Source organism: Petaurus breviceps, unplaced genomic scaffold (genome assembly GCF_028583685.1).
Source record: "Petaurus breviceps papuanus isolate PSGF00001 unplaced genomic scaffold, PetGlider_PUasm1.0 90842, whole genome shotgun sequence".
Taxonomy (NCBI): Eukaryota; Metazoa; Chordata; class Mammalia; order Diprotodontia; family Petauridae; genus Petaurus; species Petaurus breviceps.
The window spans coordinates 4,483,162-4,506,493 of NW_027187358.1; the positions used below are offsets into that span (position 1 = coordinate 4,483,162).

The 23,332-nt window shown below is 39.8% G+C and overlaps 1 protein-coding gene and 1 long non-coding RNA gene across 2 annotated transcripts in view; one reads left to right on the plus strand and one right to left on the minus strand.

The window, feature by feature from the left end:
- Nucleotides 1–6,608: 6,608 nt before the first annotated feature.
- LOC138148770 (uncharacterized) lies at nt 6,609–11,349 on the minus strand. The gene is made up of 2 exons (XR_011165152.1): nt 11,154–11,349; nt 6,609–10,732 (listed from the first exon to the last, which is right to left on the minus strand). It is a non-coding gene; the product is annotated as an uncharacterized lncRNA (long non-coding RNA).
- Nucleotides 10,553–23,332, plus strand: part of MTA3 (metastasis associated 1 family member 3) — a 207,845-nt gene continuing 195,065 nt past the window's right edge. Inside the window, exons 1-3 of the mRNA XM_069071589.1 lie at nt 10,553–10,714; nt 13,551–13,618; nt 20,776–20,869. Of these exons, the coding sequence (XP_068927690.1) occupies nt 10,687–10,714; nt 13,551–13,618; nt 20,776–20,869 (190 nt within the window). The 5' untranslated portion in view covers nt 10,553–10,686. The remainder of the gene's footprint in view (nt 10,715–13,550; nt 13,619–20,775; nt 20,870–23,332) is intronic.

The window sequence follows — 23,332 nt, forward strand, 5'->3', positions numbered from 1 at the left end:
TGTGCCTTGGAGAAAGTCACATTAATTCATTCAAGCATTTATTAAGCAACAATAGTACTTTCTGTTTAATAAAGCATTGTGCTGGGGGCAGCTAGGGGATGAAGTGAATACAGCACCAGTCCTGAAGTCAGGAGGACCTGAGTTCAAATCCAGCCTCAAACACTTAACAAAAAAACTAGCTGTGTGACCTTGGGCAAGTCACTTAGCCCCAATTGCCCTCCAAAAAGCAAAATAAATAAAGCATTGTGCTAAGTGATTGTAAATACAAAAACTAAATAATCCTTGCCCTCAAGGAGCTAACATTTCTAATGAGGGTATGTGTAGAAATAACTTGTATTGTACACAAATTGTTCAGTCATTTCAGTTGTATCCAACTCTTTGTGATCCCATTTGATGTTTTTCTGGCCAAGTTACTGGAGTAGTTTGTCATTTCCTTCTCCAACTCATTCTACAGATGAGGAAAATGACTTACCTAGGGTTGCATAGCTAGTATATGTCTGAGGCTGGATTTGAACTCAAGTCTTCCTGATTCCAGGCTTGGCACTCTATCCATTGTGCCATCTAGTTATCCAACTATGTACAAATAAATATTACATAAAATAAATGTAAAGAAATCTGGAGGGTGAGTGAAGCAGAATAGACTTCATTTGAATCTGGCACTTGAATGGATTCCCCAAAGGAAGCTAGGGACTTTTAAGAAACATCAGGGGTGAGGAGAAAATATATTCCAGGTGGGAGGTGGGGGAACAATTTGGGAAAGCACCAAGCCAGGAGATGGAAGTTTTATATGAAGAAGTAGACCAGTTTGGCTGGATGAAAAGTATTTGTAGGAGCTGCTGCTGTTGTTGAGAAAGGACAATTTCCCTGGTAGGAATTAAAGATGACTGTGGCAAGGCCAACACGATTTCAGATATCCGTTTCCTTTCTAAATTGCTCCATGGACATTTAGCACATGGAAAGCAATAGCAGCCACAGAATCAGTCTCAAAAGCTTTCACCTGTGGTGTTCTGGGCCCCACTCTAGACAGAATGAATCAGGGCCTTGAATAGCAATTAATGGTTGCAGTTCCTCTCAGACCTTGGGTTTAATTAGATTTAGACTGAAGGGGTTACCCATAAAGAGGGTTAGGGTTGCTCTGGAGACCCCAAAACACCAACACACACCAGGTCCTACCGAATGAATTCGACTCAAGTCTTCTCAGCCAAAGAAAAGTAAAGTTTATTAAAAGTTCACTTGCATTAGACACAGAGTAAGTCTGTGCTAGGTCATTCTATGGCACTCACTATTCTATGGTGCTCTCATTCAATGGAGCTCTCCCTATTCTATGGGGATCTCACTAATATCAGAAGGTTGTGGGAGGAATCTAGGGGTGGTTTACAGGAGTTTGGGGAGGGTCTTCAGGAGGAGTTAATGAGGTCAATGAGTGATTAAGGGTGGGAAGTTGCTGGAGGCTCCCTGGAGACTACAGACAATGGTGGGTTAGGCCAGTTCAAGGGTGGATTGATATTTTGATAGGCTCAAGGGTGGGAAGTCTAGTAACAGAGGCTTGGGATCAGCCACAATGTAAGGCTTTTTGCCTCATGCAAATGCCTCATCAAATGGGACCATTTAATCAGAGTTCAGGGGGGGGGGGGGGGGGGGTTCCCAGAAACAATTTGGGAAAGTACCAAGCCAAGAGATGGAAGTTTTATATGAGGAAGAGTAAGTAGACCAGTTTGGCTGGATGAAAAGTATGTGTAGGAGTTGCTGCTGTTGTTCAGTCGTGTCCAACTCTACATTTTCTTGGCAAAGATACTAGACTGTTTTGCCATTACCTACTCCAGTGTGGCCCCATTTTATGGATGAGAAACTGAGGAAAAGACAGGGTCCTCTATCCACTTCACTGCCTAGCTTCCCACTGTGTAGGAGAATAAATTGCAAACAGCCTTGAAAGACAAAATCCAGATAATGACAGGCTCATTTAACTCCTATGACACTTAGTGATGTTAGGGTTCTTAAGGGATTCTTCTTCTCATATTAGAAGGTAAGCACTTTCTCATTATATTGGCTTTTCCAAATTATCAAATAAATTTACTTTTCAATTTGCTCAACTCCTGTGTTTGCATTTCAAGCCTTCTACTCTGTTCTCTGTCCCCTTCCTTCCCCATCCCCCACTGGAAATACTTGGAAGATGTCTCTATATTCTATTGAAAATCCTTTTTTTTTTTTAAGCAATCGGGGTTAAGTAACTTGCTCAAGGTTACATGGCCAGTTATTTCTGGGTGTGGTGCTAAGTATTTGAGCCTGGATTTGATCCCCAGGTCATCCTAACACTGGGGGGGGAGTGCTCTTACTGTGCTACCTGGCCGCCCCTCAGGGTTTTTCTTTGCTGTAAGTCTTTATCCTTTGCTATTTGGAATGTCATGGTCCAAGATCTGCTTTCCTTTAAAATAGAAATGACCAACTCTTGTTTGATCTTGACTGTGGTTCCTCTGACCTAGAATTTTTCTTTCTGATTGCTTGTAGTACTTTTTCTTCTCTTGGACCTGAAAGCTCTGAATTTTGACTATAATGTTTCTGGAAGCCTCCTTCTTTCCTTCATTTTTTTTTTCCAGGAGGTGACTGGTGAATTTTTTTTCCCTATTTTTACATTTGTCCTCTGGTTCTAATTGATCTGACAATTTTCATTTATGATTTCTTCAAATATGACACACAGGATTTTTCTGGCCATGATTTCCTGGTAGTCCAGTGATTCCTAAATTATTTATCCTTATTCTGTTTTCCAGGTCACTTATCTTTTTTTTTTTTTTTTTGCTTTTTGGAGGGAGGAAGGCTGGGCATTTGGGGTTAAGTGAATCGCCCAAGGTCACATGGCTAGTAAGTGTTAAGTGTCTGAGGCTGGACTTTAACTCAGGTCCTCCTGACTCTAGGGCCAGTGCTTTATTCACTGTGCCACCTAGCTGCCCTTCTATTGGTCTTCTTTCAGACTCTTGGAATGGATAGAGAGGTTTATAGCTGTTTCTCTTCAGTTTTCCTTATCATTATTCCTTCTGGTACATTTTTAGAGGTTTAGTGAGCTGTTTTTTAGGGAAATCTGAGTTCCTTTAGATCCCAAAATGTCACTATTTTAGCCAGAAGTCCTATGAAGCATTTTAAATGCCAATCAGAGGAGTTTATATTTTTATCTTTTTTTCAGCAGAGAGGTAACATAGTCAGGCCTTTGTCTTAGGAATATAAAATTCCCAGCCCCATGGAGTATAGATTGGATAAGGGAGATATTGCAGGTAGATAGACCAATTAGGAGGACATTACAAGAGGTGAGAAGGACATAAATGAGGGTGGTGGTAGTAGCTGTATAAGTTGAGAGGAAGGGACAGATGCAAGAAATCTTATGGAGATAGAATCAATAGAGACTTGGCAACTAATCTTCAACCTCTTCCTGTCTTTTATTTCCTTCCCTGTTACCTGCAAACATATATACATCTTCCCTATTTAGAAACAAATCTTCAGACCCTCAAACTGTCATCTTATATCACTCTTCCCTTTCATAGCCAAACTACAAATAAAAGGTAGCTACCCTTCCTACTTCCTCTCTTACCCACTTTTTAACTCTGCAGTCTGGCTTCTAACTTCATTGCTGGGCTGGAGCTGCTCTTTCCAAAGTGACCTTAGTTACTTTGATGACTTAGTTCATCTTTTAATTGCCAAATCTTACATCTTTTTTCAGATTTCCTTTGTTCTCACCTATGTGCTGCATTTGACTGCTGGTTACCCTTTCCTCTTGTATATTCTTTCCTATTGGGGATTTTGTGACACCATTTTCTCCTGGTTCTCTTTCTATTTGTCTAACTACTTCTTAATCTTCTTTGCAGGTTTACCATTCATATCACTCCCCCATCCTCTTCATCTCTCTCTCTCTCTCTCTCTCTCTGACCTCATCACTTCCCATGGGTTTAATGATGATATCTATGCCAGTGATTCCCCCATCTATATATAGAACCCCAGTTTCTCCCCTAAGCTTTGATCTCACATCACCAATTATCTATTGGACATTTCAAATTGGATATTCTGGAGACAACTCAAATGTAACATGTGCAATATAGAACTTATTATCTTTCCTTGCAAACTCACCCCTCTACTAAACTGCCCTTTATCTGTGGAAGGTGCCACCATTCTTGTATTCTCCCAAATTCCTAAACTCAGTGTCATCCAATTGCCACATTTCTACTGCTACAGTATCTTTAACACCTAACCCCTTTTCTCAATTTACACAGTAAATACCTTAGTTCAGGCCTTTGTCACCTCTTTCCTAGATAATTACAACAGACTCATAATTTGCTTCCCTGCTTTAAGTGTCTCCCATTCCATTCTATCCTCTACACTGCTGCCCAAATAATTTTCTCTAATGGCAGATCTTACCACGTCCCTCCCCTACTCAATAAGCTCCTGTGCCTCCCAATTGTCTCTAGAATATAATAGAAATGCTTCTGTTTAGCTTTTAAAGCCCTTTATAACCTTGCGGGGACATATCATTTTAGCTGCATTGTAAATTGCTCCTCATTCTGCACTCTGAAATCCATCTAAATGGGCCTTGTCTCTGTCCTGCTACATTCTACCTTCTATCACCATGCCTATGTAGCAGCTGCTGCCATGCCTAGAATGCACTCCCTCATCACCTCTGTTTATAGAATCTCTCTCTTCCTTCAAGATGTAGTTCCAGTATTATCTTCTGAGACTTTTCTGATCTCCTGAATTGCTAGTATACTTCCTGGGAAACCACCTCATATTTGACTCTTTGTTATGCATTTGTATTTATTCTCTTCATATTCTGAATATCCTTATATATGTAGACAGCTAGGTGCTGAAGTAGATAGAGAGACAGATCTGGAGTCAGGAACACTTGAGTTCAAAATTGGCCCCAGACACTTATTAGCTATATAACCCTGGGCGAGTCAATGAACCTTAGTCTGCCTTAATTTCCCTATTAGTAAAATGTGAGAAAGAATAATTCCTATATCTCAGGGTTGTTGTGAGGCTTAAATGAGATAATATTTGTTAAGTATTGTAGCAGCAAGCACCCCAGTGTCCCCACAGTTGCTGCCACCACAGGTTCTTAGATCTGCTTTGTTAAAGGAAAGCAACTCAAAATGGGTTAATAAGCTTACTTTAATCAGTCAAATATGTATCGTTTACCTAGTTCAGGGGAAAAAGGTCAGCATCCCAAACTTCAGAGTATACAGACAGAATTATCAAGACAGAGAAACAGATCAAGTAGACAGATTTCCAAACTGTCCAACCATTACATCCATACCAAATCAACATCTGGGTTTTTCAAAGCCAGGGGACTCTCGAGTTTCAACTGATCAAATCACAGAATACTTCTCAAAGTGAGCCCCAAAACAAAGCTACATATCAGGGCTTATATAGCCTCCTCCTGGCTCAGAGAATGTAACAATCTTCTGGACCCATGGGCCAATCAAGAAGTATCTACTGAAAAACAAGCCTCCCACCACAGGCTCCAGGTGCACTTTAGCCCAGGGGCAGGGAAGATCTTTAAATTTACATTCCCATTACAAGTATTTAACAACCTTGAAGCACTATATAAATGCTAGTTATTATTATTATTTTCAATATACACATTATCTTTCCTGTTAGACTATAAGTTCCATGAAAGTAGGGACTGTTCCTTTCATTATATTTTGTCCAAATACATACTTGTTGATTGTTTAAATTTGTGAGTGAGGAAGAATGTTGAGGATGACCTTGAGGTTGCAAACATGGGTGACCAGAAGGATGATGGTGCTCCAAAATAAATAGGAAAATTAGGAGGAAGGGGGAATTTTTTTTGAAAGATAATGAGTTCTTCTGGTGACATTTCAGTTTGAAATGTCTAGAGAACATCTAGTTGCATTCAGTCCTAGAGAGTCTAGGACTGAATTCATAGATCTGGTAGATAGATCCCATCCTAGCAGAGGGATGATTGTTGAAATCGTGGGAGATGATGAGATCACTAAGATAGCCAGTACATGGAGAGGACAGAGGATTAAGTCCTTGGGTACACCCATATACAGTGGGCGTGGACCTAGATCATGTATCATCTGGCAGAAAGATTGGGCAGGTAGGCAGATGAACCAGAAGAGTGACATGAAAGCCCAGGGAGGAGACAGTGTCTAGGAGGAGGGAGTGGTCAAGTGTTAAATGCCAAATGAGGCTAAGATGCAAGAAAGGATGAGGATGCAGAAAAGACAATTAGACTTGGCATTTAAGAGATCTCTGGTAACTTTGGAGAGAGTAGTTCTAATTCAATGGTGAGTCGAGAAGCCAAATTGGAAGTCGTTTGACTTTGCTATCTCCCATTGCACCCCCTCCCCCAACTCCATCCCATCCCCAGACACAGAGTACTTGAAGGATATCTCCTCAGTCCTGTCTCCCTGCTAGGTTTGCTATCCCAGGCAGTATTCCAAGCTCCAGATCTTTCCTTTACCCAATCAATAATAATGCTTCTTGGATACTTTGATGGACCTGAAATTTCATATGTGAGTATTCCCCTCCTTGGTGTAGATCATAGCTGTTATAGAGGATGAGAAGGTAGAGAAATTCTATGAAAAAATGTGATAAACTCTTGCAAATTAAATCAATTTATGCTTTAATACTTGGTGACTGTAATGCATATGTGGATTTAAAGGGTGCTGGCAAAAATGTACATAGCAAAATATGACTTAAATGCACAAAACAAAATAAAAAAGAAACAAGAGGTCAAAGACTTGGAGATTATGTTGAAGCTTCACATCTACATACTGTGAAAATTTTCTTCAACAACAGAGTTGGGAGGTGTGGAACATAACAAGCACTGATTAATACAGCTAAATCTGAAATTGACTCAATTGTAACAGATAGGAAACAATTGGTTATATGCATGGGAGTAATTTTCTAATCAGCCATGTACAGTTAGAGGATGGACTTGTTAGAACCAGGATCAAAATCAATAACAAATTAAAAGAATAAAAATAAGAAGACATGACATGCAATTAAGACAGCTCAGGGTTTTAAAATATTGAACTGCTGCCATGAACAAACGACTGAAATAGTTACAAATGCTATCTTTCTGGTCTAGTCATGGATGTGGAGCAGAGATGAATGACTTTGAATTAATCAAAGCAGAAAGTAAAGTGGGAAGAAGACTTGAATATACATAGCTTATTAAGCAATTAATTGTGGACAAGGTGTTTTTTTTTAGTTTTCACAAATACCCAAAGAAGTAAAACATGCTAAAATTGCAATTCTTAAATAAGCATTTGAACCATCTAAGCCAAAAAGTGTGATGTGAATTCCATGGAACATTCTAGGAACACTACAGAAATATGGTCAGTAGAAATGAGATTTATTAATTTGTCAAATGAATTTAAGCTTATTGGTGTGAACCTAGTCTTCAGTAAACAAAAGATCGGAAGTAATTAAAAGAGCAGAAATCAGCATAGACCATCACTGCTTCCTAAAGAAAGGAGAGTACTAGATGTTCTACCACTATTACCTAAAGAGATAATAATTCTCACCAGTCTTAATTATCTTTTTCTAGAACAAAGAAAGGCAATGTAGCTTGATTTTAAGGAATTCAATTCAGTTCAACAACCATCAGGTTTAACTAGTGTAAATCACTTGTTAAAATGAAGACGCCAAAACCCCCCAGAAAATCCCTCATTATGCAGAACAATGATCTTCTTGACAAGCAGAAATATATGGAGGCCAAAGGCAATGCCAGTTTAGAATATTTTGGGGGGAAAATCTCAAAGGAGAGGATAGCAAAAGATTCTAAGTATTATCACCTCACCTCATACAATAATAAAAAGTTATAGAGTGAAAAAAATCACAAAAACTTGCCAAGAGACCCAGTAACATCAGATAATCCTCTGAGCACTGAAGGATGAAACTGGGAGGACGATATAAAATGAAAAAAATGGAAAAGCTCTGTAAGATTTTTTTTTACACCAACCTATTTTCTCCCTCAAAGACAGTGAGGTCCACCATATTTGGATTCTAACATTATTGTCTATAATTTGGTATATGAAGAAGTAAAAATAAGCTAGGAAGAGCAGGTGGACTAGATTAGGTACATACTGAAGGGCGATTCTCTTTCTTCTCCAAGAAGTCAACTGCTGAAGAAGTCTTTTTTCTCTAGGACACTAGTTTCTGAACATTTATAATCGGAAACAAATATGGAATTGTCTAGGGGTTAACTTGCAAAGGTGCTCCGAAAATTTACCTTGCCTGGTTAGTAGTATAGATGTCAGGATTATACTGCTTAAGGAATTCACAATCATTCCTCCTAGGTTGGGGTTCAGGAACAGTGTTTTAATCTCTATCTCATGCCTGGGCAAGCACATATATATCATTGCTATGTGCTTCTGCTGTAAGTTGTCAATACTGGTGGAGGAGAAGAGACTGAAAATGAGAGATCCCCTCTCCCTACTTGATGAATTCTGAAAGAAGGCACAGGGGGAAAAGGCCTCAGTCTGTCTCCTGAGTTTCAGGCACTGGGAACCCCTCAACGGTTATCAGGCTTTACATCATTATCTGATTTACAAAGTAGAATTTCTAGGCCTTGATTCAGGTGATAAAAGTGGTGGTGATGCTGGGCTATGTTCTGATTACAGTTCTGTGGGTCCTGTGCTACCAGACAAATAAAGTGGTCTTGCTGGGTTCATCTTTGAAACAGACAGTTAGCGATTCCCTATGACAGAGAATATTTTGATTAAAGTCTAATACAATTTGTGATAGCTTTAAGCTGAATAATGACTTCACTGCTGTTAATTTTCTTCTTATGGAAGAGGAAAAGACATCAAATTAAAGGCTCCCAAATCCCTTGTTTATGCAGTCCTTGCAAAGGTAGATTTCTTTCTCTTATGAGCTCTCTAGTTTGGTTACCACATAAAGTCTTGGTTTCATCAGAAAATTTCTATGTTTATTGTATTAAAGTAAATAACTGACTTCTCAGAAAACTAAAAGAGTAGCCTTTCTCTTTTGGAGATTAAAAAAAAAATACAAGAAATGTAGCTTGGAACTAGTAAGAGACAGCTGTTTCTCAGTCAGAAACTCCTAAGAAGGAACAACAGCATGGGGGCATCTTCATGTTTATTAAACAACAATGTTTGGGAACAGTTTGGAACCTTCGATATAGCTTGGGAACAGTTTAGTTTCACTAAATAAGGTTGTTTGGGTTCATTTGGGGATGTCTAGCTAGCTTCAGACTTTATTTAGTTTCTTGTTTTTGTCAGGATGTGAAGAATATCAAAACCAAGTGGTTTGTTTAGAGGACCAAATTGGGAAAAATAACGACCCAGTGGAAAGCTTAGCTGCAAATAGCTTGTTACTACTGTCCATCACTACCAACCTGGTTGTCATGTGGTTCTTGCTAATGGGGCTGGCAGAAGAGGCTGTCTCCCTAACATTGACAATGGGAAAGGAGCCCTCCTATCTTGTGATCTGCCCCCCCTTTTCGTTCCAGATTCCTGCTCCTCTGCAGCCATATTTGCCTTCATAGGTCCCTCTGTTTGCAGCCCCAAAAGGCAGCGAGTTTCTAAGGGACAAGAGGACAGGAATTAGACCTACAAATTGATGCTGTTATTTAGGGACCAAAACCCTAGCTTAGCTCCTACCACCAGTCTCCTCCCTTGTATTCTATGGTTCCTAGTTCAAGGGGAAGTACAGCACAAGGTTCCTTAAACCTGCAAGACTAGCCATGTAGTTAAGAAGGAAGGTTAGCCAAGCTCTCCAAACATATTGACAAAGAGAAAAGCATCATCCCTTATTCTTCCCTCCTAGAGTTCTTCCCCTCCTGGATTTGCACACCTCTTAAGTTCCGTTTGCCTTCACGGGTACCTCTGTCTGCAGCCCTGGAGGAAGTTGGTTTCACAGGGACAAACCTGGAACTACGCATCGATGCAATCACTGAGGGCCAAGACATTTGCTTAGCCCCGACCTCCAATCTCTCTCCCACGGTCCTTACAGGGCTCCCACTTCGAGTGAAAGTAGGAGTACCAGACTCCCTCACCTTGCATGACTAGCCAAGTAAACTCCGACCCACAGATGCAGTTGAGGAAACACCACAGAATACTCCTACGTTTGGCTTATGTGCACCCAAACTGCAGAACACATACACACACGAGCTCCCAAGGGTAGCTACTGAGCTTGAACCTAAAGGGGGTTATTGGGCAAGAGTTGCAACTGTGCATACAGGTGTGTGGGGGGTGGGGGAGAAGAGAGGGAGGAGGTCCTCTAGGTTGGGATCATCCCTAAATTCCCTAATGGGTCTAAGACCCTGAAATCGCCAAGCTGTAGACCCCTAGTTCTCTCTCTCTCCAAGGTCCCCCCAGGATTCTCCCCAGCGATCTCCCGCCAGTCACCCACGCCCGCCCCTTCGAGGGCAGGGCCCTATTAACCCGTCGCTTGCCCGGGGGGCGGGCCGCTCCCCTCCCCTCCCCCTTTTCTACCTCCTCTCTCACCCCCTCCTCTCCCCCTCCCCCTCCCCTCGGTGAGGCGGCGGCGGCTGTGGTGGTGGTGGCGGCGGCCGCGGCAGCAGCAACAGCAGCAGCAGCAGCAGCAGCAGCAGCAGCCGCGGAGGCGGAGGCGGCAGAAGCTGAAGCGGCGGCGGGCGGGGCTCAGCTCGGGCTCCGGCTCCGGCTCCGGCTTGGGCTCGGCGGGCGGGCGGACATGGCGGCCAACATGTACCGGGTCGGAGGTAGGATGGAACCTGGGCCTGGGGGTAGAGGGTGCGGGAGAGCTGGAACCCTAACCGCTGGAAAGAGTGGGGGAGGAAGGATAGAGAACAGATCCCCTTCCCTCGCCTAGCCCCGCGTGCCCCTTACCCCTGGGTCTGCGAGGGCCGTACCCCCACCCCCCTCCCCCGGGCCGTGCCCCCTTCTCATGGGGGACAGGGCCTCCACAGCCTCCTCTCCCCAACCCCCTCCCCTGTGCCTCTCTGTCCCTGGCACCCCCCTCTCCCGGTGTGTCCCTCGCCCACGGGCCTGCCAAGGCCTCCCCCTCCCCCTCCCCCCTGGCCTGCGTGGGCCCCTCCCCCTCTCCCTCCCCCGCAGGGTCATGAGCTTAGTCCTCTCATTCCCCCCGGGGTAGGAGCCCCTGCTGGTGAGGACGGTCGAGCATCCCCCGGCGTCCCCCACCTTCTTCCCCCCGCAGTGTGGGTGCAGGGCAGTGGGGCCCAGTGACCATCCGTCCCCTAGTGGGGGAGAGTGGGGGCGGCCCGCTCCTGGAGCAGGCGGGCGGAGGGAGAGCCAGGCAGGCCTGTCTGCAGGGGCAGAGCTCTGGTTATCCGCCCTCCCCTCCTCAGGGGCCCTGCTCTGCCCAGCCCAGCCCGGGCCCCAGCTCCCTCAGGAGGCAGCCGCTGATGGGGAGCAGCAGCGCCTTGGGTTAGCGCCTGCCTCTTCGAAAAGGGGAGCGATAACGAGAAACACAAACTTTCTCCCTCCCGATTCCCTCCTGTCCCCTTCTTGACAAAATAATAATTCAGATGAGTGCAGTGCTTGCGTCTGAGAGGCTGCTCTTGCTTCTCTTCTCATTAGCTCAGCTCCTGGCTAGTGGTGGGAGGGATTGCACTGGTACTGGCTAAATGAGGCCACTTTGCAGGAAAAAGACAGGGAAACAGGCACCAAGAGAGACAATAACAATGGAAATCCAGCCTCTCAAATAAAACACACAGTGGGAAGTTTCCAGTGAGACTATTCGATTGAGACAACATGCCATACTTCAAATTTTTCTCTTTTTTTGTGGAAAGCTTGCTCTGATGTCCATATATGATGCTAAATGGGCCCAAAGGGAAGTGAGATGATAAAAAGAATTTTGATATCTGTTCCAGGGGGCCCTGCCCATGTTAAAGTCCTTCCTGGTATGGCTGTGTAAAACGTGAATATTTTCAGTTTTTCCCGTTACTATGACTCTCAAGTCCACAAGCATTTGCTGTACTAAGCCCTCCCCATTGTCTGTTGATCTGTTTTTGAAAAGTTAGTCATTGAAGTGTCAAACTTAGTTACTAAGTACTTCTTATGAGGAAAATGGTGACATTCCTATTATAGTTAAAAGCAAATTGGCTATGAGGGGGAAATAGTTGTACCTATTGCCATCATCATATTCCTTTCATAGGATCGTAGATCTAGCTTTGGATATGAGAGAGCATATTGAGTGCCATTTATTCAGTGGGGGTTGAATAATTATACCTAATGATGTTTAATCAGCCTGTGGTGATGCAAAGAGCATTGTTTTGAAGTCAGAGGAACTGGGTTCTAAACTTAGTTCTGTTGACTTAGTGAATAGAGTTCAGGACTTGGAGTCAGGGATTAGAATTGCACCAGAGCACTTGAGCTCTGTTATTCTGAGCAAGTCATCTAATCTCTGATACTCAGTTTCCTTATCAGTAAAATGAATTAATAGTTAGCACCTGTCTCACAGAAAATCAAATGAGCTGCCATGTGTTAGTTTTCTTAAAACTTGGAGCTCTTTGTGATTTGCTTTTAAAAAATTATTCCTAGTGTAACTATGGGTGATTCATATACTCTGTGCCTCAGTGTCTTCACCTGTAAGTTGGGAGTGTTACACTCCATGATCTCTAAGGTCCCTTCTATGTCTAGTCACATAGGCTCACAATATAGGTGTCATCACTGACTGCTCACTGTCTCTTTCACCTCTTGCTAACCAGTCCTTGCTAAGTCTTATTTGTTCTTCCTTTGAAACATCTCCTATATTTGCCTCTTGTTCTTCTCTGACATTGACACCACACTGGTACAGGGTCTTTTGGAGCTTGGACTATTGCAATAGCCTTCTGGTAGGGCTTCCTCCTTTACCTCTCCATGTTCTAGTCCATCCTTCACCCAGCTGTCAGTGATCTTCCTAAAGTGCAAGTCTGACCAAATTACTCCCTATATTCAGTCATATCCAACAGCTCCCTATTGCCTCCAGCATCAAATACAAAATTCTGTTCATCTTTTAAAGCTCTTCATAATCTGGCCCCAGAAAGAGATCTTATGTTTCCAATCTTTTTACACCTTACTTGATTACTTCCTCTCCCCACCCCTTTCATGTACTTTTTCCTCCAGGGACAGTGGCTTCCTTTCTATTCTTCAAGTTTCTTCTCTCCTTCCTCCTGAGATTCTCCAATTTATTCTGTATATATTTTGTAGTATTTGCATGTTGTATTTCCCATTAGATGATGAATTCCTTGAGAACAGGGACTGTCTATTGCCTTTCTCCAGTATTTGTCACACTGCCTAGCATGTAGTAGGCACTCCATAAATGTTTGTTGACTTGACTCTAAATCTATGATCCTAGTTAACCATGTTAATTGAAATAAAGATATAAATGAAATTCATTGCCTATGGATAACAAACATGTGATACATGTACTGTATATTTTATTTAAACTTAATTTTACATAGTGAATGAGCTGAGCTGAGAGGTGTGGAATGTGAACTATATAATTTTCATGACTTGAATTAGATCAGTGAAAAATAATGCTATTCTTTGCATGCTAATTTTGAAGTTATTAAAACTTTTTACCTTTTCTTGCAGATTATGTCTACTTTGAGAATTCCTCAAGTAACCCATATCTAATCAGAAGAATAGAAGAACTTAATAAGGTACATACTAACTTTTTCCTTTCTGGTACACTGGAATTTTTACATGGTCTTGGGTGGAAGGCATGAGAGGTTTAAACACTTTGTATTCAAATTCTATATCCCCAACTTTTGGAATGATGACAAATTGAAATACATTATGTTTTAGAGTCCTGAATTGTTTCTTGTCTATTATTCCTTTTAACTGTTAGCTGTAAATTATACCATACTTGATATTTGTAAAGTGCTATAAAGTTTTGTAATGCACAAGCAACTTTCCAGAAGAATACTACTGTGAACAGCTTTTAAGGTTCTGATTACACAGTATAGTGAACACTCTATTCCATAACAAATCAAAGCAAAACATTCACAGAAAATCAAGGTACAGCATTCACAATGTTACAACTTATCACAGCACAATAGCTTATGGTTAAAATGGCCACATAGTTTTCACCAAAGTGGTCACAATATTTAGAACAAAGAACAATCAACAAAGTACAGTAGTCAAAGTCTTCCACTCTAGGGCACTCTTAAGTTAACTCAATCATTACTTATTCAGCAAAGTCTTCTACTCATGGGGCAAAGTCTTGATTAACTAATCAGTCACTTAGTCATCAATCGATTATTTAAGTATCACACACAAAACCCTCCACCCCTAGGTCACTAATGAACTACAAATTTCATCTTTAGTCAGTACTCAGGGAAAGGTCTTTTTTTTTTTTTTTTGCTTTGTTGGAGGGCAATTGGGTTTAAGTAACTTGCCCAAGGTCACATGGCTAGGATTTTATTTTTTGTTTGTTTGTGTGTGTTAAGTGTCTGAGGTCGGATTTGAACTCAAGTCCTCCTGACTCCAGGGCCAGCACTCTACTCACTGTGCCATCTAGCCGCCCCCAGGGAAAGGTCTTTTCATCTTGACTTGGGGCCGGTTCTCAGATTCCTTGGATTCCCTTCCATGGTCTCAGATTCTAACTGAATTCACCAGACTGTCACCTGGGTTCAATGGCAGAAAGCTCCCAGTTCCCTGTCCAGCTCTCTGGGTGGGTCCTGCTCCACACTGAAGTTCACAGGGTCTGATCCACGTCAGATCCTTCACAATTTCTGCTCCAGGGAATTCAAGGCTCAACCAAGCCACAAAGAAAGTCTCAGCATCCCAGTCATGCTTCCTCAGTCACCTGGGCTCTGGGCTCCTGTTCAGAAGAAGCTCCACCACCACAAGTTCTCAGGAAATTCTGGCTCAGTGGTTCATTCTCTCTTCTGTAGCTGCTCTGCCACCAGAAGCTGGTTCCAAGAAATTCTGACTGTGTCTCTCTGGGGCTTTTCCTTATATACACACAGCATTAGCTTCCTGTTTTAGCCAACCCCTTCCTGTTACATTAGTAACAGGAGACAGGAGTTCATACCTTCTGTTTCCCCAACAGAGGCTTGATCAATTGCTAAGTACCTGCTACCTTTGCCAACACAAAGGGATCTTCAAATTCAAATTACATTACCATTACAAGTTTTCACGAGTCCTTTTTTACATTATCTCATTTCATCTTCACAACTGAGATAGACATTAAAAATATTCTCTGCTTTTTGTAGGTGAGAAAACTGAGGCTCAGAGGTTGTGAGGCTAAAGTCATGGATTTCACGCCCATGAAATCTGTAGGTGGCACTGAACTGGATTATATAGCAGACACATTGGGTGACAGAGTCAGCATTTTAAAAGATCTTGAAAGGCTAGAGCATTGGGCTGAATGAAATAAGATAAAATATAATGAGGATAATTTCAGTTCTTGGATACAAAAGAACAATTTCACAAGTATAAGATGGGGCAGCCATGGAAAGATGTTTTGGAAAAAAATGGGCCATTAGTGTGTTTAGATCATATGACTGAACAGTTATGATGTTGCCTCAAAGAAACTAATGTTCTGTGGGGCTACATTAAGGGAGGCTTCTAGGAATAAAGTGGTTATCATTGATCCTGTATTAGTTAGACTTCATCTAGAGTACGGTGTTCAGATTTGGGAAGCACAGTTTAAGAAGGACATTAATAAGCTGTAAAAGGTGGCCAGGATAATGAAAGGGTTAGAGTTTGTGTCCCATGAGGAACTGCTGAAGGAACTGAAGATGTTTAGCTTGAAAAAAAACTTCTTAGGGCATGGTAACTGGGTTCAAGGATGTGAGGGTTATTGTGTTGAAGGGTTAGGTTTGTTAGAAGGCAAAATCAGTAGCAATAGGTGGAAACTAAAGATACTTAATTTACATTTGATGTCAGGAACAACTTCCCAGCAATGAGAGTTGTTCAGTTATGGAATGGGCTTCCTTGGGAGCTTTTGAATTGTGCCTCATTGGAGGTCTTCAGGCAGAGATTGGTTCTAGATGGCCACCAAAGTCATTCCCAGCTTTCCAATTCTGTAATTCTCATTCCATGACTTGTTAACACAGGTAGTGACTGTCAGAAGTAAAAATTGAAACTAGGTCTTTATGACCCTAAATCCACCACTCTATCCATCACCTCATGCTACTTCCCAATGTATATTGGATGCTTATAAACTCCTTGGAGCCTGTCTAGGAAATCACTCATAAAAATCAATGATGAACATGTATGAATACCATGTAAATGTCTGAGGTCACTTCTTAGATTGAGTTGTAGCTTTTAATTCTTTTTAAAACACATTTATATATTTAAATTTTATTTCGTCAAATTATCAAGCATTTATTAGGTGCTTACTATATGCCAGGCACTGTGCTAAGTGCTGGGAATACAAAGAGAGGCAAAAATGGGCCCTGCCCTGAAGGAACTCAAAATCTCACGGGGGAAGCCAAGATGGAAACTATATAGAAATAAGATTTAGGTAGGATAACTTGGAGGTAATCTCAGAAGGGAAGGGTATTGCTAGAATTGGGGGGTGAATAGGAAAGGAAAAGCTTATTGTGGAAGGTGTAGGAAGCCAGGGAAGCCAAGAATTGGGAATGAAGAGGGAGAATGTTCCAGCATGGGGAATAGCCAATGAAAACACAAGGATTCTAAAGATTCAAGAATAGAAAGGAAGTTCAAAGAAAGGAAGTTCTGTTCAAGAATAGAAAGGAAGAAGAATATCTTTAAAAAAAAAGAATGTCAAGGAAAGTCAGTCTCACTGAATGGTAGAGTACATGAAGCAAAGAGTAAAGTGAAGTAAGATTGGGAAAGTAGAAAAGTGGCCACTATGTGAAGCACTTTAAAAGGCAAACCATAGGATTTTATATTTGATCCTGGAGTTGGTGGCCACTGGAGTTTATTGAATGAAGAAGGGAGAGAGATAGAGAAAGGGAGAGGGAGAAATGGTCATACTTGTACTTTATAGGAAGATCACTTGGATAGCTTGAGAGAAGGATGTACTGGAATAGAGAGAGACTTGAGGCAGGGAGACAAATTAGCCGGCTATTACAGTAGTCTAGGTATGGCATGAAGAGGGCCTGCCCTAGGGTGGTGACAATGACAGAGAAGAAAAGTAGGTGTAAAATATGGGAGATGTTGGAAAGTCATAGCAATAAAACTTGGCAACAGTTTGTGTGTGGGGGCAGGGGGTGAGAGAGTGAGGAGTTGAGGATGATACCAAGTTGTGAGCCTGGGTAATGGAAAAGGTAGTGATACCCTCAAAAATAATAGGGAAGTTAGTAAGAAGGGAGGGCCTGGAGGGAAAGAGAATGAGTTCAGTTTTGGACGTGTTTGGTTTAAGATGTCGGTGAGACTTTAGGTTTAATCTCTGTCATCATCAGGTTCCTCATCTGTAAAGATAAGGACAATACTATCTGTAGTATCTACCTTACAAAGTGACTGTGAGGATCTGTGTCTGTGACTACACACACACACACACACACACACACACACACACACACACATTTAGCACTTTGCAAGTCTAAAGCCATATGTAAAGTCAGTTATTATTAATACTATTATTGTTTCTTTAACATTACATACTTAGGAGAATAATAAGCTTGTGAAAGAAGTTATAAACTTGATTAATTTGAATCTAGTACTTGTATGTGGTTATCATATAACTTAGGAGTCTATAAAATGAAACTTTTTTATGTTGAGCTCAGTCCCTGATGTCTATATCTATCTGATGTGGTAAATGATGATTTGAAGATATTTAGGATGTATTTCTACTGTAGGTACTATAAACGTCCACCAGAATATTACTTATTTGCTTTGTTGTGGAGTAGAGGTGACCTTGGGTCTTCAAAATATATGCCAGAGGTGTCTGAGCCCTGAAAATTTCTGTCAAACTGGACAAGCTTTCTAGCATGGACCCATTTGATGAACATCATGTCTGTTGCCCTAGAAATCTGAGCTAAGCTCACAGAAACTCATGAAGTTGACTGCAGAATGAAGAGTCTTTTGGCCATGGCAGCCTAGGAGATCCAAGTTAGCAAATCTATTCCTTTTTTTGAAAAAAATTTTCTTCATTTCTGAATATTACCTTGGCCCACTCTAGCTAGACAGTCATTCCTTCTTCTTTTTTTTTTTTTTTTTGTTTTGCTTTTTGGAGGGCAGTTGGTTAAGTGACTTGCCCAAAGTCACATGGCTAGTTTTTGTGTTAGTGTTTGAGGCCGAATTTGAACTCAGGTCCTCCTGACTCCAGGGCCGGTGCTCTATTCACTGCACCACCTAGTTTCCCTGACAGCCATTCCTTTTAATTAAGATTTAAAAGAGAGAAGAAAAAAAGATCAAGGTCAACCAGCACATGAGTGGAATCTGACAATTTGGCATAACCAGTGCAGAGCTCCCTCCTTCCTCTGAAAAGAAGGGAGGGAAGTATGTTTTCTTAACTCCTGACAGGCTAAGTCTGGAAGATTTAAGTTAAGGAGGAATTGTGGTGTGCTTTGGTTGTATCCATGGTAGCGAGATTATAGATATTTGAAGGAAGATATGCAAAAGAAATCATGGACTGCATATGTGGATCATAGGTTTCTTAACTACCCTTTTATTTCCCCACAGTAAATGAGACAGATAAGTGTATCAGTGTAAGAATAATTAATTAAAAACTTTTTGATTGCTAGCATCATATGTTATTTTGAAAAGGAGAAAATAACTAATGGAGCTGTGTGCTGATTAGCTGAATGATACTGGATGGGTGCTGGGCCAAATGAATGTTGCTTATGGGTAAACCAAACTTTTTGACCTGGGATCTCTGAACTTTAAAAAAAAAGTTTTTTGATAAGTATTTCATTATAATTGGTTTCCTTTATATTTTATTACATTTTGAGATGTCCATAGGGTTCACCACACTACCGGAAAGGGTTAAGAACCTTTTATCTGGAAGCTGATTGAATTATAGACCAACTCTTAGGACTTAAGCCTAAATTCAAGTAAACTAATAAAAATCTGGTCTCAGCCTTCAAAGTCCCTGGGTTTGCTGAGCATGGTCCAGTTTATACCCAAGTAGACCAGGATATTGAGTCTCATTGTAATTATTGCTTTTTTGGAACAGTTTACAGGTTGCTTCTGAGATTACCCTGTGGAAGTTTTGGTCTGTTTAGGTTTACCATTTCTGGGACTTTAGGTAAATTCAAGATTATCCTGTAGTTGGAGGATCCTCTTGTCTTCCCCTGGTGATGTTAGTCAACTTTCTATTCTGCTGACTCAAAGAATATGATTTCAGACAGCTCTCTAAAACTAGGCAAATCGTAAGTCAGAAAGCTAGGAGTTAACAACAGATATGTATTAAGTAATGAAGAGAAGCTTTGGAAAATGAAACATAACTGGAGGAATCAGACTTTATTCTCTCCTAATGGATTGGGAAGGAGATAAGAAGTGGGACAGAAAAAGTTACCAGATTTTTATTTCAGAGTTTCTTCTTCTCTAATGGATTGAGAAGACAAGAATTGAAACATAAAGACTTTACCAGACTTCCTTTTTTTTCTGAAATGTTAACTCAAGTTGAGGCTGGGAAGAATGCAGAGGTCTATAGTGGGGAAAAGGTTGGGGTACCAAAGCACCTCTCTCTGTGTTATATATCCCCACATGTCTACTAACAACTCAGAGGCTTGCCTTATTAATCAGTCAAGAGAAAATGAAAGAAGAAATTAGGTGGAGCTGAAAGCATGTCTTCCATTTTATGAATAAGCACATTTTAATTAACCAGCAAGCATTTATTAAGCCCTTACAACATGCCAGGCACACTGACTAAATTAACTTTGTAGTGCTTACTAGTAGAGACCTCACCACTGAAGATGAATTCAGTGCAAAAAAAAAAGTGTTGAAACATCATGTTTTCCACTTAAGATCGTAAAATTTAAAGCCGGAAGTGACAGTAAAAGTCATTTAGACAAGCCCCTTATTTTATAGTCGAGAATGAGGAAACTGACTCCCAGAGAAGAGAACTGACATTGAGTAGTCAGCAGGCAAGGTGATTTAAACCCAGGTCTTCAGATTCCAAATTTAGCTCCTTCCATTTTACTGTGATATCTGCTCCTTGAATTTTCATTAGGATTTCCAGTGACAAAAAAATAATTAGCTAGTAGTTGAGGCTTTTGATGGGTGATTTGCATTTGCTTATCTTTTTCCTTTATAGGATTGCTGAATTGGTAATTTTGAAGTCTGTTTTTGATCCTAGTATTTTTGAGATATGGTATTATTTTGGTTAGAATTTAAATGACTACAGTTTTGGGGAGCAATAATTCTACAATATGTTTCATTCTAAAATATTGCTGTTGATTTACATAAATTTGACAGTTTTACTGCTGCATTTATAGTCTCCTTCGGTCTTTTAATTCGTAATTAGTTGTGTCTCCAAGTTTTCAGAGAAATTTGGAAAATTTGTCTGAAAATAGAAGTGATAACCTATTGTAGGTAGTTTTTTTTTAAATGAAGCTTCATAGTGAATGACAGACTTTCTTGAAAGCTTTCAGAATTAATAGAGAGTTGAGAGTAGGGTAGAGAGAGCACCAGCTGCAGTAAATTATAACATAACTGAATATTGATTATATTATGTGCTCTAGTCAAGGAGTAAAAAGAGTTGATATGTTTGTAACTCATGAAAGTAAACTAAATGCTACTAAGAATATTGACTATCATATTTCATCATATAGAAGTATTGAATGGATTATGTAAGAAATTCATAAATTGATGGTATACCATGAGTACTCTTCTTTTGGAAGCTGTTTGAATATAATATTCAGCAGAGATGACTTGTTTTTTTTTTCCTTTTTCTTAGACCGCAAATGGCAACGTGGAAGCAAAAGTAGTATGCTTTTATAGACGGCGAGACATTTCCAACAGTCTTATAATGCTTGCAGACAAGCATGCTAGTAAGTCAATTTTCTTTTATTTTGGCATTTTAATGTTTTATTTTCTAGGTTATGCACCATGTGGAGAGTGTTATGCACTTTATTCTATTTTCTCATAGCTGCTTGTTTTTCTACCTGTCTTTCTCATCCATTTAGATCTAATATATTTTCCTGATAGTTGATTATAGTAGACTTTTTTCTTGTAGATTGCATCATTTAATTAATTAGTCATGATGTAGAAATAGGAGCCTTTGCCTAAAGTGCCTTAGCAAAGAATCAGCATGGTGTGACTCTCCTTTTGTGAGTTTAATGTATTGGATTAAAGTTATGAAAGATATGTTTTATAATTAATTGATTTTTATAGGCAAAAGTTTTCTTTTGGGGGAAGGTGTACCTAATTTTTTTACTCAAGTCCTTTTATTTGAACTACTTGGTCAAAATGTGTAATAATTATAAGTGAAGTATCATAACTTTAAATGGAAAACTTCTATATATGCATATATAAATGAAAAACATATATATGCATATATACACATGTATATACATCTGCCTATACATATACGTGTATATATGTGTGTATATAGATAGATAGATAGATAATCTAACTCCTTTAGTTTAATGTGAGAAAACTGAGGCCCAGAGTAGTGAAGTAACTTATTTAAGGTTACACAAGTTTTAAGTGACAGAAGTGAGGTTCAGACCTAAGACTTCTTGCTAATAATCTGATATTCTTTCTACTCTTATTGGGAATTTGTTTCTTCATTATATCTGTATTATCCTTTTCTATTTTCTTTTGTCAGCATCTTTGAAATATCTTTGCTTTTCTAGTTCTTTTAAAAAATAGAAACTCTACATAGAATCAAAATACTAGTGTTGAAAATTCTATCTGTAAGTTTGTTAATGGTACAAAATATATGAAAAACTTTGTTTAGGATGAGAACTACTATCTCCTTTATATCAATGATCTTAGTCTTTGGAACTCTGAAGTTTTGTAAATTAGGTAATATTGGGCCTATTGGGTACTAGGGTTTGGTGTTCCATAGACTAATTTCTCAACAGTTTTATCATGACTATTAGGCTAATAAATAAAAACTCATATTTTTATAGAACTGAAAAGTTTAAAAAGCACCTTATCTGCAACACCTGTGTGAGTGAAGTAGGTGTTAATAAAGATTATCATCTATATTTTCAGAAGAAACTAAGACTTGTGTCTATCTATGGTCACATAGCTATTTATAAATATTGGAGCCAGAGTCAAAACCCAGGTCTCCTGACTTCAACTCACATGCTGTTTTCTGTTATACTATGTTACCTTTATTCCTATCAGTTTTCTTAGCTTTATAGTATCTGTTATAATTTTGACCATAGTTAATAAAAAGAAGGTGTAACATGGTATCTCAGAAGAGCACCAGGCTTAGAGCCAGAAGACTTGGATTTAAATCTGCCCCTTCCCTACTACTCGTGTGATCTTGGACAAGTCATGCCTTTTTGAATGTATGCTTTCCTTAATTATCAGTTAGGAAGGTAGTCTGTAGGTTCCTTTAATTTCTGACATTTTTTGACTATTTCATGATCATGGACATTTCTGTATAGTAAATATATTTATAGATAGGAAGCTCTTAGATTTAGATGGATTTGGAACTGGTTGTTGAATGACAACCTTTATCTTTCTTTTGTGGGGACAACAGCTTAATGACAGCAGCTAAAAGATAGTAATAAGTAAGTAGATAAGCGTTTGTACACATATACACATATATGTATAAACATACATATATACACATGTATATGTATATATACACATAAAAATTAATTTATTTTTATAAGCAATTTTTCTTCTCTTTGTTAGGTGCCCCCTCCAAACAATAAAAAAGTCTTCACAATAAATGTTTATAGTTGAGAAAATAATTTCCATCTTGGCTATGTTTGGATATCTCATTCTGCATTTTAAGTCGACCACATCCCTGTTAAAAAGTGGGTAGTGTGTTTCATCTTCAGTCATCTGCATTCATGGTTTATAATGACGATATATCACCTGGAATGGAGGTTTCTAGTGGAATGCTGCATTAATAATCTGTCCTTGGTCCTGTTCTATTGAAAATTATTATTAATAGCATGCATAAAGACACTGTCATGTTTACCAAATGTACTGATTCCACAAAACTGGAGTGAATAGCTAGTACATTTAATCATAGAATCAGTATCCAAAAATGTATCTTAATAGATTGGGAAAGTTAGGCCAAAACTAATATGATTAAATTTCAAAAGCATAGAATTTCAAATTTGGAAAGGCTCTTATGGCTAACTAGTCCTACCTATACCAGCTAAAGAATCCCTGCTACCCTTTACCTGAAAAGTGCTTTAATCTTTGCTTTGGAGATCTTAAGTGAGAAGAAACCAACTAACTTCTAAGGAAACTCCAATTTGGATAGCTCTATGAAGAAATTTTTCTTTATGTTAAGCCTAAATTTGCTTTTAGTGCTTCCT